Source organism: Liolophura sinensis, chromosome 6, assembly GCF_032854445.1.
Source record: "Liolophura sinensis isolate JHLJ2023 chromosome 6, CUHK_Ljap_v2, whole genome shotgun sequence".
Classification (NCBI taxonomy): Eukaryota; Metazoa; Mollusca; class Polyplacophora; order Chitonida; family Chitonidae; genus Liolophura; species Liolophura sinensis.
Genome location: NC_088300.1, coordinates 4,828,865 through 4,846,497, shown reverse-complemented (window position 1 = coordinate 4,846,497; position 17,633 = coordinate 4,828,865). Strand labels below are relative to the sequence as shown.

The window sequence follows — 17,633 nt, the reverse complement described above, 5'->3', positions numbered from 1 at the left end:
TTATCTTTAGATTTGGTGAACTTCTTTATCTCTGGTCCACGTGGAAATTTCCCTTTCAATAGATGAGAGCTGCGTCAAGGTTGGGAGATATTCTAGATTTTATCAAATAAGATAGTCATTTTGAGTCGATTCTATGCATCTAAAGCTCAATGAGGTGTACTGCTACAGAGAAATATAACTCTACCAGTTTTATTTTAAAAGAAAACATCCTATTTAACTGAGCCGGACCAAAAGGGATACACAATCTTGCTTTTGTTTGCTGTAGGAAGACAAGCGAAATGTTGAAGAAATAGGTTAGTGAACAAGTTGGCAAATACTTGGGTTCTTCATCCTTAAAAAGTAATTACTGGTTATTACAAAGAAAAGCACAGGTTCAGGGTGTTGGGAACATTCGTGAAATTCTGATCATTCCTCATATCCTGGGTTTGACTTACAAAAATTCTTGGGCTACCCCTAGCAGACTGTTATTGTTAAGTCTAGCCCCAGAATTATGCTATGTTAAGGCTAGCCTTGAACTTAGTCCATCTTGTGCTGTGTTATAACATGGTTCCACTCGGATATCCAGGAATCCCATCCAACTAAGGCCAGTAGCAAATGGCAGAGCTAAGTTGGATGTATGTAGGCAGTCGTGCTGTCGATCTCTTTGATATGAAAGGTCGGGTGCGCAGAATCGCATCTCGTGTACACTACACAATAATAATAAAATACAAACCAGAGCATCTCCGTATTCAGTGCAGATCTTTAGACTGAGGAACATACATCTGTTTCATTGCCCCTGTCAGTCGTGTACGGGTAGCAGCCTGCAATCACTAGCGCTTATCGGCAGGCATGTTCGCGCGCGTTGTTGGGAGTAGCAATTATCTGTGTTCCATTATGTGAAAAACCATCATCTTACAGCTTCGTCTTGTGTGAGTTATCTAATATTCACCATTTAACTCAAAGAGATGTGTGATTGACATACTTTGCGTAATTATTTTCTTTTAGAAACCAGTTGATTCGGCGATTGTGAGAAAGAAAATCACGGATAGCTCCCTCGTGCTGAGCGGCGTGCATGGAAACGTCCAAACTGAAACATGCTTTTATGAAGTGCATATGAAGAGATCGAACTTCTGCTGGTCCATTTTTTCTTCGGAAGAGAAACAAACTATCAGTCCACGCAAAACTCAGTCGAAAAAATGGAGTGCAGAGAAAGAACACATGAAACCCTAAAGGAAAAACTACGGGCACATTACCAAACGAAAGATAAGATCTTTCAACCAGATCCGAAGAATGCCAACTCGTTTGGGGTGGGCTTTTTTCTCTATATGAGTTTTGTGCTGTTGGGGGAAGCTTTCTTCATTCTCCTGCCAACTCTCTTCCAAGAACCGTCTCTATGGGGAGCTGTCATGTCCGCGCTGATATTATTTGTGTTTGTTCAAACGATGTTAAACTGGATGCTATCAAGGAAAAAGACGTCTGTTGTTGTTGCATCGATGCGGGACCAGGCCGTTGAGCTCACAGGTGCGGATGCCATACAAAGCCCGCCGGGGTGGCAGACTTGCCTGAAGTGTCAGCTGGAGGCGCCTCCTCGATCACACCACTGTAACCTATGTGGTGTCTGTGTGCTGAAGAGAGACCACCACTGTTTTTTTTACTGCTTCCTGCGTAGGATTTCACAACCAGAGGAGATTCATTGTACTTTTATTCTACATTACATTAGCCAACATCATCGCTGCCGTGCTGCAGTTTTTGTATCTGGATCAAGCCATGCCATTCCTCTCTATGGAGTTCCTTAATTACATCCCTATGGTAACAGTGTATCGATGGCTAATTGTTGGAGATATCTCTACCTGGGTTATGTGTGTGGTCGTCCACCTTTATTTGACCCTTTTCTGTCTGGCAGGAGCTGTGTTTTTCCTTGTGTGGCAGTTTGTTGTTGTATTTCGTGGACAAACAAGTCACGAGGCTTGGAAGAACATTTCAGTGTACCAGACTGGTATACTAGATGGATGGCGTTCCACCTTCGGGCCATATGGCATGGTGCATTTTCTCTTTCCTTTTCAAATTGACCTACAGCAGGATGGAATCAACTGGGAAAGTTCCATGAGACTGAAAAGCAATTAAGATGTAATCACATTCCTCATACTGACTAACCAAAGCATCATAATCTTTCAGCTTAAGAATGTGTACTTTTTCACAGATGAATTGCTCAAAACTCTTGAGTGCTGAGGTTGTTACATGTTAATGAGGGTAGCAAGTAAGATACAGTAAAATGTTTACATTTGCTGTTAAGGAAGCAAATGTGAGGAATTCAACTGAGTATAGTATGTAGAATCTTGATATTCTGTGGAGTACAAATTAAGTCTGCATGGACATTGAATAACTATCATCCAAAGAGTGGCAAGATAGTTAACTTTGAGTTTATTACTCGAGGTCATTACGCTGTGCCTAGGCCTTCTTTTACCACCAAATCACCCCATGAAGTCATTACTACATTGTTGCAAATAATTCAACAATCCGCATTTACCCATTATGTGTGATTTACTATACCAGTATAAATACAAATTTATTAGAAAGCTTTTATGAAGCAGTCCAGTTGACAAAATGGTCGGTGACAAGCCTTGGAAAACATGTACCTCGGTTTTCTTGCCTTTTCACAGTTTATTCCACTGATTTTTTACATTACGAAAAAAAAAACTAGACTTTATTTTTGCTGATGTGCTTTATATGTCTGAATACTCAATAACATTGTATTCCTGGTTGTACACCAAACTGAAGCAGTATACTAATCTTCATTTGTAGCCTTGTGAGGTTATTGGTCAGTGAGGTCACTCAGATGGGCTTAAGATGTGATTCCACTCAACTTACCGTACATAGTTGGCCCCTTATGCCTGCTGTCCATATGACTGCAAGGTTGAACTGCATACACAAGAAATATTCTAGTATTGTTGTCATTTCGCCTACAGAAGTACTTACAGTCCCATGAAAAGCTCTGACTCTTGTATGCCAAGTTTTAAATGCTGATACCACAGATCTTAGTTTCTGTGATCAGTGTGAATAAAGTAGACGTTCACAATTTCATAGCATACAGTTACATATATTGACATAGGTTTTAACCCGTTGTTCTATATTTTACATTAATGAGAAGTCCATTAACCAACTACTGTTCTATTTGTTGCTTTCAAAGAGGTTTTTTTTCAGTATTTGATTTTGTCATGGTTTCTGGTTTTATACAGGTATTTTGTGAATTAGTATTCATTAAATTTACCAATCAGCAAAGCTGGCATTTATGTACCTCTTATTTATAGTAAGTGATAGTAGGTGTTGCTAACCTAATACATTAATTCCTTAATAACATAATTCTCCTACAGAACAAGGACAATAAAATGTATCCATTACAGCAGAGATGCTAGCATGCAAGAGCATAAGTGCCTACTATGGTAAAAATAATACCAAGTGCATGATATCAGTAATAAATCAAGTAAGTTTTTGAATTTGATAAGTATATCAAATTTATTTATCCATTTTTAACATATTTAGTAACAGTATACAAATATTTATGTCATTCACATGGATATTTCAGAGAAAGATGAAGTGAAATCTTTGAAACTGATTACTAATATATACAATACCGGTACAGCAAATGGACAAAGGCAGTTCATAGGTTTATACTGATGGTAAGATTTAAACATAAGGTAACAAGTAGGTACAAACTGCTGGTGTTGTACCTCCATCTCCTTTTCTATGTCTGATCTTCAATACGCCATAAAGAAAGTAAACATTGGCCATTGAAACATCCTGTGGCTTTTTATCATGTTGGGAAATAGGGTACTAAACTAGTAGTCTGAAAATAAAATTTAAATTTGTTAATTCATTGATTTATTTCTGTATTTGATTGTTGTTGAAAACTTTACTGAAGAATTTTTCACTTATGCACTGCCAGTCAGCTTCCAGGGTGGCAGAAACTGTGGCACTAATTCTTCAGCCTTTTTGCATGTTTGCAAGATATTTATTCAAGCTTAAATGCTTGTTGTGACGTGACTCTATTCAGAAAACCGTTTCTTTCTTACTACTTTCGTACTTTCTCGTCTGGAAAGTACAGCAGCCATACTTTCCTAAATTTCTCTGGCAGGTCTGAATTGTCTAATCAAGCATACTTTGGCCATGTTGCCATATATAAAGTATCAGAACGAAAACATAGCCCTGTGCTATCTGTGCACTTGTTATTCCCACTCATTCCCACTCCCTCCCACCTTCAAACACAGAAATCGTTTATTATGTAACACTAATACAAACGTTTAAGTCAGAGAAAGACCTCATAACTGTACATTCCTGGACAACACAATCCTCGGCGCTTTGCGCCTTGTACTTTCTTATCCAGGAATTTACAGTTAATCGGCCTTTCTCCACACCATATTCTGAAGGCATTATTCTGTGCGGAATGAAAAACTTATACTTTTTGTGATCCCCAGAAATTGGCCAATGCGACCAATGTAATGTGTCCAAAATCAAATTAAAAATGTGGAATACATGTCATTTGCGCTGAAATTTGGCTCTCGCATGCAGAAAGTTTGAGGAATTAGGGTAATCCACTGATTTTTGGCAAGTTGCTTGAACTTTTCCATATAAATGCACACCATATTGGTGGAAGACAAGTGGTGTGAAAAGACGATTAGGCTGCAAAATGTATGACTGCAAACTGGTGGCATGAGCATCGTCAGCTGCATTCTTACCAAAGGTCCCATGCACAGTAAGAATCCACAAATTCCCTGTCCAAGGCTGACTTGCGCCTGGTGTGGCCTAGCAATGAAAGGACGAGCCACTCCCCCCCAATTCATTGAAGACACAGCATCATTTTAATACACTATGGACATTGCTGATAACATTAGGTTTACACTTCCATGCAATGAACATACTTCCAAAATGGTTGCATAACTGAAATGTTTAAGGAATATAAATATAAGGAATACATTTTCATTTTGTTAAGACTTTTTTGAATGGCGTGCTTAAGAAGTACAGAATATTTCATTGATTGTGCCATTGTGTCAAGGGCTTTATATAGCCTCAATCAGGAAGTACCATCATAGAACATCTAATCAAATAAGGTCATACGGTTAAAAATGTAACAAAACAAAATGTAACATCAAACTTTATATTTTCACTGTGACAGTATAAATGGCATATCCTTGGGAGTTAGACTCCTTATCAGATCACTGGTAAAAACATAATAGAGATAATGAGTTTGCCTGTCAAGATATACTAATTTTTTTTCAAGTGTAGCCACTCTCAACATGTCTTTTGCATCCATCAGCATATTTATGATATTAAGACATTTAACAAAACCCAGGTGATAATTGAATTTCATGACATTCGTTAGAGTTCATTATATATATCTACGCTTTGGTTAATATAATCACTGCAGATGGCACCAATCCTGAAATAAAGAAGGAAAAACTATTAGACTGCATACTGAGTGATTTATGTCCATAACAGATAACACAAAGCTATGTATTTGAACTGAAAATGTATCAGGCACGTATGCTGTATAACCCCATCAACTGCCCTGTCATGCACTATTAACTAATGATTACAACAGAAGACAGATTTTATTATTGTCAACTGACTGTATAGAGGAAACCTTGCTGTACGTACCTGAAAACCTATATGCCATCAAGACAATTATATGAGCTAATAGCATTAGGTGAGAAACTTGAAATGTCACAGCTTTATGTTATTAAAGGAAGTTGGCTTTTCATCATCATGTGTCCACTTCATCTTGGAACAACTTCCATTAAAGGAAAAGACTAACAAATTTTGTCAGTATTTCTGTTGTTTCTCACTCATTTTCAATCCTCAGTGTCCCTACATTCTCTCCTGCATTTGTTAAAAACTTAGTATATTTCCAATATTTCTACACGAAAAGCAGCTCAAAATTTGCTGTCATTGCCTACCTTCTTGTTTTTTTTTAGCTTGCCTGTACAAGGTACATGTATTCTACACGAAGAGCTTCATTTGCATCAAATAGAAGGTAAAGCAAATTAAGGGGAATGTTACCACACAATACCAATCTAATCTTGAAGTAACGGTTTCTAACACTGGAGAAGAGAGCATTCAAAGAGCATTTGCAATAATGCATATTATTATGACTAATAAATTCGAACTTAAACTCAACATAGAATGTTCGGTGTTAGTGTCTATCCAGTGTAAAGGGTGGTATCTCCTACATGTAGAGTTTCCACTGGTGGTACCATAGGTGTCTGTTAATTACAGAAAATGTTAAGAGTCGTGTACCTTAATTCTTTTCATTTTTGGATAGATAGTATTAGTGCTGCATGCAGAACATTACATTTCTTTCACTGCTTTTTGGAAAAGTAAAGATATGGGTATGTTGTTCCTTAGATGGTCTAACCATGTGAGAAAAAAGAAATTAAATATTCCTACTACAGTTACATCTATATTTGCTAAAAAGCGCAGACCAGGTGTCGCAAATATTAGAAGAAATAGGGTATATGTTAAGGGTAGTATCTCAAAATGTACTACTTGTACAGGAACATATATAAAGCTCAGGGCCCACTTAATGTTATGCACACATAGCAACCATGTTGACGTAATGCCTGCAGTGCTGGTAGCCATGGTAGTGACATGCTCTTAACAATAAGAAGGCTTCATGCGAGTGGGCCCGGGTTTGTAAACCATAATGACATAAACAAGATTCTCCATCGATGATGTCTTGCACGTCTGCTAATTTCAGTAACAAAATTAATAACTTAGTTGGTTGACGTATATTCTATATTCAACTATATTCTGATTTTTGATGTATTGACCGAAAGTTTTACACACAAGGGGAATGTTCTGTCCTTGATTTCCTGTAACTGTAAATTTTAAAAAAATTCATGACTTTTGTGTACCATTTATTTGGTTATTTATTTGATTGTTGTTCGACATCATTTTCTGACTTATATGAGGCCATCCTTAAACAATTCATGGTTTGTGGCAACCTAGCCTTATCAGAAAAAAAAGTAAGTTGGCAGGAACTTTTTTTAAATACTGGTTAATGGAAAATATAGAGATTCAAAAAAACAATAACATTGAGAAAAAAATAAAACAAACTCTACTTCTTGTAGACCTGGCCTGTGCAAGGAGTAAAAACAAATTTTTGATGATGGCCTGATGGCTTTCAGTTTTCAATGAGTGGAGGAATCCACCTACCTTTGGCAAGTTACTGATGGACTTTCTTGCCAATTACAGACTGCAAATGGTCACACAAACAACTTCAACAACTTATTGTCACCATGACCGCAAAAGCAATGAGAGCAACAAAAGCTACAAATTCACTATTCAAGGCCGGGGTTTGAACTCATGGCCATTGGAAGACGAGCACCTTTAACCGATAGACCACATTTCACATAATTATTAAGGTTCTGGTGGTTTCGAAAAAGTAATTTGGGTACTGATGGGAAATTCTGCTACATGTATTAAATAGTGTTTTTTTATCTTCATGTATTCCGAGTTTCATCATACTTTACTATTACACCAATATCATCTTTGTGGCCTTATAACCCTTGGAGGTGACTGGCCATGCACCAGTTCACTCTTTTTGTGGATGCCATAGCAATAACATACAAAAGACATGAACTGTATGTGAGCCATTCTCATTCACGACTGGTACAAGCAAGCCATGCTGGTCACGCTGGTGATGCTGGCGTGCATGACAGTACTAAATCATCCAGTGGGACCAATTCTGGATTTCTCGACTCCGACACCTTAACTTTGTGGATCTTGGTGACAATAGGCAGTCAACAACACTTGTGTGGTGGATTACACAGCCCCAATGTTGCTGAAAGCCACTTTTCTTCCATCAGCATGGTGTGCATATCTGTGCATCACATAATGCACGAACTTGGCAAAGTTCATTGTTTTAACAGTTTGATTAACCCATAGGACTGACGACCATTGCATCATTGAAATATTCTGCCGGGTGTAGCTATTTGCCAAAATAATGCATATCTCATATCGAAGACTCTTCTGAACACATTAATATGTTCATCCATCATGGGGTCTAGAGCCTAAAGGCAGTTATCTGCATTTAACAAGAAGCAGGATAATTCATCTTTCTCTTGCAATAGACTCGATCTGTAGAACTTTTAGATATGCCTACAGTGTAGTGTGCTTGCAGCTGATTTGACTTTTGCTGGCCGAAGGCCAATGGTGTAATTCAAAATACTAGTTGCACAGCTGTTTTTACAACAAGTAAGTTTAAATGTACCATACAGTAGGGACTCAGTAATTTAAACAAACCTTTGAAGAAATATGCAAATCATACTCCAGCAAGTCGTATAAGGATTACAAAAATTCATTTGGGTCATACAGTAATAATTGAGATCATTTCCATCATTGTGTACGTTATATTTTGGTTAATACATTTACATGGATCTACCTTATATCTTGCTCAGAAACATTTCACTTACGTGTGATATATGGGGCTTAGGTTACTCCTCTTACATCTTTGTTTTGTGTGAAGGAAACAGGGATCAAGTTGGCAAACCTGACTTCACAGATACAAAGAGAATAACCTTCTTGTTCTTCTTGTACATGTATGTATAATTATCCTTACTAATTTGTCATTTCGTTATTTTTACTGAAGTCATGCACTGTAAGAGAATTTTAATACTTGCTGACAATACCAGGCAGGTGCATGAATAACCGAACATGCACTACTATCTGATTATCTCTATAAAATGATGTTGTTGTCTGTAGTTTTGTTTATTTCTCAATGTTGGGAAAACCCTATCCACAGAAAGAAGAATCGTGATCATCACTTGACTGAGAACTTCTATATTTACAGTACATGTTTGCTCAACATTCATTCGATAGATATACCTGATCCCTTGATAACAAATAAATAAAAATTTTAATTTTAGAAAGTTGGTAATTAATCACTTATATTAAAACTGATTTAAGCAGATAGGGTCGTATGTTTATGAAAAAAGATCTAAAAAACAAAAGAAATCCAGTCAGTCGAAATTTGTTGGTCTTGTCTATTAAATTTAGCTTGTAAATATCACCACCAATTGGGTATGTTTCAACAATACTCAAAGATTTTTTATACTTTCTTTACAGTATTAAAATCAGACATACTGCTAACCAAGTATATGAGGCAGTCAAATCATTTGTTATGATGAAAGCTTAAAAACATCTGTGACTTACACAAAAATATGAACTTTGGACCAAGAATAGCTATTATTTTAGAGGCAACTGGCCAGACCTAACATCAATAATGACAAAATTGAATGCACTGGGTGTCACAGGTTTGCATCTTTGAATGGTCAAGTTTACTTCTTTTGACACTATGATATAACATAATTTCAGAAGAATATAGGCAAGATAATGTGTTAAAATTTGGTTGTATCTGAAATGTCTTACATACCAAGTTCTGACAGTGGCTTCTCCATATCATCAACTGAGAAAACCTTCTTGGGGAAGTTTGTCATCAGATTAAAAGGGCCTGAGCCATCTGTTCTGTTCATCTCTATGTACAAACGAACAGCAGCTAGGGGTTCTTTAGAGGAGAAAGTCTGTGTGAGAGCCTGGCCATTTGTAAGTCGGATCTGAAGATATACACAAGACATCAACACCAATTATACATATATCAGCATAACAGTACATGAAAAGTTAACAATACCACAGGACACTCTCAGGTGCACTCTTATTAAAGTTTAACACCAATTGTACAGTTCATTGTGCACTGAGATTTGTATTTAAAGACAAAATTTGTCTGTTTAAATACTTTATTAGACTCAGTTAGGCGCATGTACATTTACCATGTATTCTTGTAGCAAGGTGAGTCCATGTCGTTGAAGTGCTGTCACCATTTAAGCATCATGCCGCAGTCACCAGACATGACAGACACCCCACCCAGTTACATTACACTGACATCGAGCCAACCAGTCCTTGCTACAACCTCTCATTGCTGAATGCAAAGGCAGAAGGCAAAGAGTACCATTTTCAAAGTATTTGGTATGACCAAGTAATACAAACCATCTGACACTGGTTTATTACTTACGCATGAAAATGAAAGTCAAGAATTTAAAGACCACACATGTATGTCAGTGAGAACCTTGGTAATATTTCCATTTGAAGTCAATTATGTTATGTATACCTGTAATCTACATTGGCTGTAGTCCTTGGCTGGGACTTTCTGTGGTGGGGAGGAAGTTGCCACAGGGGCTTGGTCTGTGGCCTCAGTGCTTGACTTCTTAGCCTTGCAAAAACAAATGAAAGGTGAGTATTTCTGAGAACATGTATTTTAAGTTTGGGTGTATGTTTTATTGATGCAATGCGACTGCCATCATCACTATTTGCAAGCCATTTACAAACCACAGAACAGCTACAAATTCTCATTCTTAATTGCATGATTCTATGTGTATTCCACAAGGTAGGTAACAAATAGCTTGAAAACAAGAAAAGTTACATTATGTAACACCAAATACGCCACCAGTACTTCAATAGTTTCTTGATGACATTATCGGTCAAGGGAAAGGGATTCGATCTCATATCAACCTATATTTGGAGATGCAAATGTAGAGGACTACTGCGTCAATCATGTGTCAAGCAGCCTAACAGTGAACACTTTACAACAGAAAGTTCTTACCCTGGCTGCTCTTTCACGTTTGTCCTTTTCAATCTCATCCTTTATTTTTTGTCTGGAAGCATAGAAAGGTAACCTTGTAATTCAGCACTAAATGAATAAGTCATCATGAGGCAAATTGAGAACCTTTCCTGCCTTAAGTAAATGTAATTCAGGTGTAAGCTGTGTAGTCTATTGTTCATAGCAAGAGAATTAGGGTCAATTTGGCTCTGACCCGAGTTGCCATTGTGTCAAAAAAAGGTATTTTATTTCATGAAGACCATTTTGAAAACCCATAACATAATGATAATGCTTTTGGTCACTAAAACTGTGTTTGGGTTATCTTTACATTACACAATGTAAGATTTCACACTTCAAGGCTGTAAGACACAAAATCATCGTTAAAGATAAAAAGGGATTGTAGAATTCCTTTTAAAATGTTTCATTTTATTGCTAGCTTACATTCTTCAAAGGCAAAGGCAACACTAAAATGAAGGACTCCAAATAATTTTTCATGACAGTTTTTAATGTTATTTCAACTGATACATACTACATTTTAGTGTTTTCTTTGCCTTCAAGATGCTTTCACAAAAATTTAATTGTGATGGAGCCAATTAAAATCTGATTGCATGTACATCATGGTAGTCAAGACCTTCCTAAACTACAAAACAGGTTTTTACAGTCAAGTAAATACTTTAATAAGCTACTGCTTTACCCTCAATGTTTTAACATTATTTCATTTGTACTTTGCCATATCAATTGCGGTAGACTTATTCATAAGACTGCAATAATTTCAGTTACATATCTGCAGCAAATATTGTAGGCAAACTTCAAGTCAGTCTTGTGTGCTTCCTTATGTCTCAACAGAGAGCACCACCACAATATGGCTATAATGCTGCTGAAATTCTGTTTAGCCATAATAAGTTCCAGTAACAACGGTCACTCTTCAACATTTCATGCTCAGCTCACAATTCACAGGCCTTTTTTAGCTTTAGTCTCATCACTAAATTTATCAATAAATATGCTTGATGTGTATCTGTAGAAATTATCATGCATATATTAAGCATAAAAGGAAAAGTGTATATCTCAAACTGGCATTATTCAAGATTTCTAATCAAACTTTGCTAGTGGTGGCAGTGATGCATGGTAAGCACAGCACGAGTCATCATGGCATATGTCCTGTAAGGAGGTGACTTGCAGATAAGCCCTAACCATCTACTGTGTTACAACACCTGGCAATTTTTTCCTCCATTTTTTCCTTTCTTCTTTGTTCTGCAATCCTCTTGATTTCATCTTCTTCCATCCTGAAGAGATCAAACCATCAAATCCTACTGGTACATCACACAAATTTTCACCTTACAAGATAAATAGAAATTTCTTTGTATTATAAACACATACACATACATAAAGATTTTTCTATACAGTTTTTATAAGAGAGAGAGAAAAAAAATGAAACTCTCATCATTTCACAGGATGGTGTCCAGAATTACGTGAGAAAGCATTGAGGAGGAGATACTCTAGTTCTAACTAACAACTTGTCACAAAATATGCTGCTTAAAGTGAAACTAGAACTGTATCTGATACATGAGAATTCAAAGAAGTAATTCAACCTGAATTTTCTTTATTTTCCTTCTAATGGCTGGCAAGTTCATAAAATGCGACCCCTAGGATTTTATGGTTTTCTTTTTCTATGCTATAATAAATTTTTTTTAAAATTTCAATTCAACTTGACTTTGTAACCAATCTATGAGACACTGGTTGACTAATATTTAGTTTTTCTCAAGTGACACATTTCAATTGATTTTGATTGATTCATCAACCTTATAGAGACATTTAAGAGTTCTTTTGTGAAGTTTGATCAATTTCTTATCAGCAAAACTTGAAATCAAAGTTAATCAGTTTGACTGTTGTCTAATGCCATTGTCAAGAATTCTCCATTTATACAATGGTAACTGGTTTTTTGGGTAGTGGAAACTGGAGTGTGTACAGTAAACTTTTGACCTTTGAGGTTACTGATGAAGAATATCTTCATGACCTAGAGATTTGCATTACGTACTGGCGCAAGACAAGCCCCACAGGGACAACTGAACCACATTTCCCATCCACTTTAACCCCATGGACATTGAAACATAAAATGAATTCCTTCACACATGCAAATCAGCCTTAGATCAATTACCCACAGGTCCTAAATTAACAGAGAGCACAGATGGTAACCTTAAGGGGAATTTATCATAAACTTACTTTTGCTTAGCTGTCACTAACTCTTTGCCTGTTGATCGTCTCATTTTCTCCCGGGCTATCTGTTCTTTTTTCACTTGCTCCTCCTTCTCTAATCTCCGTTGTTTAAGTTTCTCCTGCAGTCTGAAGTATACAAACCATACTATTTCACTAAAATGACTGGAAACCTGGAGATTTTGCAATACATGAACCAGACAGCATCACTGATCTTAGAAGTTGTAGGAAGTACCAGGCCAAGGCTTGATATGCAAATATTCACTCAAGTGTCACTCAAGGTAGTTTGCCTCTTTCTGTATCTGTATAAACTCAGTTGCTTTTACTTTGCTTTTCCCCTTGAGTTGCCCACCTTATAGACTGTTCACGTTTTTCTTCCTCTGTTAATGGTTTGATCTCCTCTGTAGACTCAGAAAAACTAGTGTGCTGAGTTCTGGCAGCATGGGCTTGGGCATCCACATCACTCTTCAGTAATTTACCACACCTACAACCAGGCAAAACTGTGTAGGTCAATGTCTGGCTTGTACAACATAACAATACCAGTATTTATCACCATATTCAGCTCAAATTACTTTTTAAATAATCCTACTATATGAATGTTTTACTGGACATTTATACCATGTTTACTTGCATGCATAAAAATCGTGTTCTTACTTTTTGGTTTGCCTGTACCAACTGCATTTAAGGCATTTCAGGATCTTGAGGATTTGAAATAATAAAGTTTTTGTTTCCTTGACAACCAGAGATCTCCAGCTCAATCTTTTCTGAGATCTACACGTATGATAAAGTATACAACTACCAAAAATATTTAACTGGCAATGACATATACTCTAATTCAACCATTTTAAAACTCCTGCATACCTAATATATATATTAAACAGTAAAGTGCCAAGTGTGGTACTAGACCATAGTAAAAAAGATTCTAACTTACTCATCACACTTGAGAGACTTGGGTTGCTGAGACTGACCATCTCCAGCTTCTGTTCCCTCAGCAGATTTGTCTTTTGTGCTTTCTGTAGTGAAAGGGAGAGTAACTAAAAATTGCACACAATAGTGCTACTGGCATATTGGCAAACAGAAGACGTGTTTATTTAGTTGTCTGGTATTTTAGGCTATACTCAACAAAACTGCCTTCAAAATTTTAGGCTAGACAATGCTGATGCCCAAATAATTGTGCTGTTATTTTAGACGCCACCTACATAAAGTTGAGACTTTCAGATGTCTACTGACATGTAGCTGACACTGAGTGGTCAACCGAATGCTCAGTTTTATCTGCGGTTTCCATCAATTCATTCAAGTGTTCAGAAGTGTTGAAGACTGACTTTTTTGACTGGGTTACCTCCCCTTGTGGTGTAGACAATGGGTGACGGTCACTGAATTTAAAATGTCAGATCCGTATGGCATTGCAATTATGTAGCAAGCAATGTAACTTCAGTTTTTCCGTACACATTGTTGGGCATTAAAAATACTTTATATACTTTTTTACAAATCATTTTCGATATACAAGACTTAATTTGCTTTCATTGAATCTGTAATATTGTTTACTTGTGTGATCCAAGAGCATACGTTGCCTTGTGAAAATCTTTGTGCTGCCTCATTTGCACTTCCAAGACAGATGAAACCAAGATGAGTTGTTTTATGTGTGTAATGGTGCCTCCATGGCCGAGCGGGTAAGCACACCAGCACGGTGCAATGACCCAGGAGCAGCCCAACAATGCTGTTGCTGTGTGTTAAAGTCCAGCTCATGCTGGCTTCCTCTCCGGCGGTACGTAGGAAGGTCTGTCACCAGCCTGCGGATGACCGTAGGTATCCCCTGGTTTCTGCTTGTTTCTCCTCATCATAATGCTGCCCGCCATCGTACAACTGAAATATTCTTGAGTATGGCGTAAAACACCAATAAAATAAATGTGTGTAAATGGTTGAAAAATATTTCAGTGTGCCAAACCTGGGTTAGTGGCCCCTTCACTCTGATCTGATGACCCCAATACATTCCCTTTAGGCACCTCATAGGGATCATTTATATCTGGATCATCTGCATGAGCAAATATCCTGGGAACATAAAACATTTACAGCTGAATACCTGACACATAGTAATACAGTATACCAAGCAACCTTGAATCAAGAAACAATTAATGCTTATATCATCCATATGCCAAAGTACTGTACATGTCTTCACAGGATACACTAAAATGCGTGTTAATATTTTCGTAGCAATGATAGTTGATTTATTTTATTTCATTGGTGTTTAACAGTTTTCAAGAATTTTTCAAATACATGTCAGATGTCAGGATTATAAGTGGAGGAAACTGGAGTTCCCAGAGAAAACCATTGACCTTTGCCAGGTATCTGACAATCTCCTACCTCAAAGACACATTCAAACATGCAACCTCACTGGTCAAGTCGCAGTGAGCCAGCACTTAACCTTCCGAGCTACGGATCCATACACTACTTGTTTTGTATAAACAATAAAATAAAACGAAGGAGACTAGACTCCATGGTTGGAGCTTACCAATCCATAGCAGCTTGGACACCTTTGTAATTTGTTTTCGCCAGAGCTCGGGCCCTGGAAAAAAAAAGTAGTGATCACAAACTTTGAGTCAGTCACACAAAGGTTTGAAGTTATACCTATCTCTCTGTGCATGTGATTAAAAAGCCCACACAAAGAATCCAGCAATTTGTTATGCCTTCTCTTAGATTAAGGAAAATACATGCACCTTTTATAATAAACATCAGATAATAAAAGCCGAACAACCATGGTGAACACAAAACTTGTCTGTAGAATCACATATATAGTATGTACAATTCCTGAACTGATGATAATAATACCAATATATATCATTATAATAATACATAAAACAAATTATTCATCTTCCCTGTGTGTGTGGATTCTGCAGAAATCCATAAAAAAGACTGTAAGAGCACATTTCCAGCTATCCCAAAGTATATATAATACACATGTACGTCACAATTCAGTTTGTTTTCAGGTCTCAAATAAGTTTGTTATTAGCATACCGATATTTACCTGCCATGTAATGTGACATTTTATTACAATTCTTTTATCTAAAAATCGAATTTATCAACGACAGAACTTATGGGTCTCCTTTACATAGACAGTCTAATTGTGGAAAGTGGTGAAAGTTCTTCGTCCTGATTCTGACACATTCACTGACATTGTGGTGGTTTCTCTCTGTGAATGTCGCATTCAACCACCTTGTTCAATTAAGGATTTCTGCGTGTAACTTTGTAAGTGAATGCACATACAAGACTACATCAGGTGTCAGGAACAAGTAAGTCGGGAGTTACGAGATAATCGACAGTTCTTCACTTACGCCTGGTTTTCTGGAAACCCCATCTCCATAAGGGTCTTTACATCCGTTGACATCTTCGACTGAATTATTGTTTAGATACAAAAGCTGATCGTCAAGAAAAATATGCGGGCCGAAAACGACATTCAACGTGATCTGCGAGCAGACGCTTGTTTCCATGCAGTATCGTCTATGTTGCTTACATCAAACCTAAACAGATACTTTGTCTGCTTAATTCATTAGGTATTACAAACACTGAGAAAAATGTTTAGGCAAGCATTTAAATCAAGTTACTCGAACTACTTTTCACCATAAAATTGTAAACTACATAATTACGTCTCTTTTAATTGATGTAAGCGATCAAGCCAGCGGCTAAGATCTAAAACCGCAGACGTCAGCCATAGGACCGTTAGTACAGCTCCAACATATAACTTCCGTTCATGTTCAGCTTTAGATCAAGCTGTTAAATACGACAAACATATCCTTTCATGATAATCATGCAGGTGGCAAATTTGCAGTACATGGCTTCTAATTAAGACAAAGTATCCAGAGTAGTTTTCGTAAAACATCCCAGTCTATATCTTACATACATGAGCAAGCATGTGGGATGTGAAAGGTATTTCATGCACTGCCTCCACACCCTGTGAAATGCCTTTGGTAAATGATACCTACCATTCCCATCAGTGATGTAATAGGGTGATATATAGTCGCTATCCAAGCTGGAGGGAATTTCTCTTTAGTCTTGTGGCAGCAGCCAAACCAAGAGATTGCTGGTTCAAATAGCCAGCTGGTAGGCCTCCGTCACACTTGACACTGCAAGCAAGGTTGCTGGGGTGTCTTACATAGCAGCAGTGATACATTGGTGGACAAAACAGGGTGACAAAGAATCACTATCTACCACTGGGCTGGACGGCATTTGCCTTTAGTCCAGTTATAGAAGTGTGGACACTGAACCCAAAAATCACTGGTTCAAATCCCCAACTGGTAGGTGCTATCACACTGTAACCAAGAGAGCCCGTAAGTACCTTCAACCTTCCAAGACTCCAGGCCCAAAATTCTCATCTTTCCAGGCTGCACTGAAGAGGCACTCCCTATACTTCCCTTTCAAAATTAATATTTGTTGTCATGACATACAACAATTTTTCACTCATCTTTGTACATGATGGCAGTCAGTTTTCAGGAGCGGAGGGAAGAAGAAGGAATGTGTTGAACCATCAACATTACCATAAACCTTACCACATCTGCAGTCTTTGCTGGATTCGAATATGTGGGAAGCACTCATATCTGTGGTCTTTGCTGGATTCGAATATGTGTGAAGTACTCACATCTGTGGTCTTTGCTGGATTCGAATATGTGGGAAGTACTCACATCTGCGGTCTTTGCTGGATTCGAATATGTGGGAAGTACTCACATCTGTGGTCTTTGCTGGATTCGAATATGTGGGAAGTACTCACATCTGCGGTCTTTGCTGGATTCGGGAGGATACACAT

General features: G+C 37.4%; 2 protein-coding genes across 2 annotated transcripts; one reads left to right on the top strand and one right to left on the bottom strand.

Annotated features, from left to right (window-relative positions):
* Positions 1 to 1,006: 1,006 nt before the first annotated feature.
* Positions 1,007 to 3,418, top strand: LOC135466707 (palmitoyltransferase ZDHHC22-like). The gene is given in 2 exon segments (XM_064744357.1): positions 1,007 to 1,625; positions 1,627 to 3,418. Coding segments are annotated over 2 exon segments (927 nt in total). The 5' UTR covers positions 1,007 to 1,175; the 3' UTR covers positions 2,104 to 3,418.
* A 135-nt stretch (positions 3,419 to 3,553) lies between these two features.
* Positions 3,554 to 16,451, bottom strand: LOC135466705 (UBX domain-containing protein 1-like). The gene is made up of 11 exons (XM_064744356.1): positions 16,168 to 16,451; positions 15,348 to 15,401; positions 14,784 to 14,887; positions 13,770 to 13,851; positions 13,191 to 13,322; positions 12,848 to 12,967; positions 11,839 to 11,910; positions 10,631 to 10,682; positions 10,139 to 10,240; positions 9,407 to 9,587; positions 3,554 to 5,413 (listed from the first exon to the last, which is right to left on the bottom strand). The coding sequence occupies exons 1-11, from the start codon at positions 16,218 to 16,220 to the stop codon at positions 5,373 to 5,375; spliced, it is 993 nt and encodes a 330-aa protein (XP_064600426.1). The 5' UTR covers positions 16,221 to 16,451; the 3' UTR covers positions 3,554 to 5,372.
* Between the last annotated feature and the right edge of the window lie 1,182 nt (positions 16,452 to 17,633).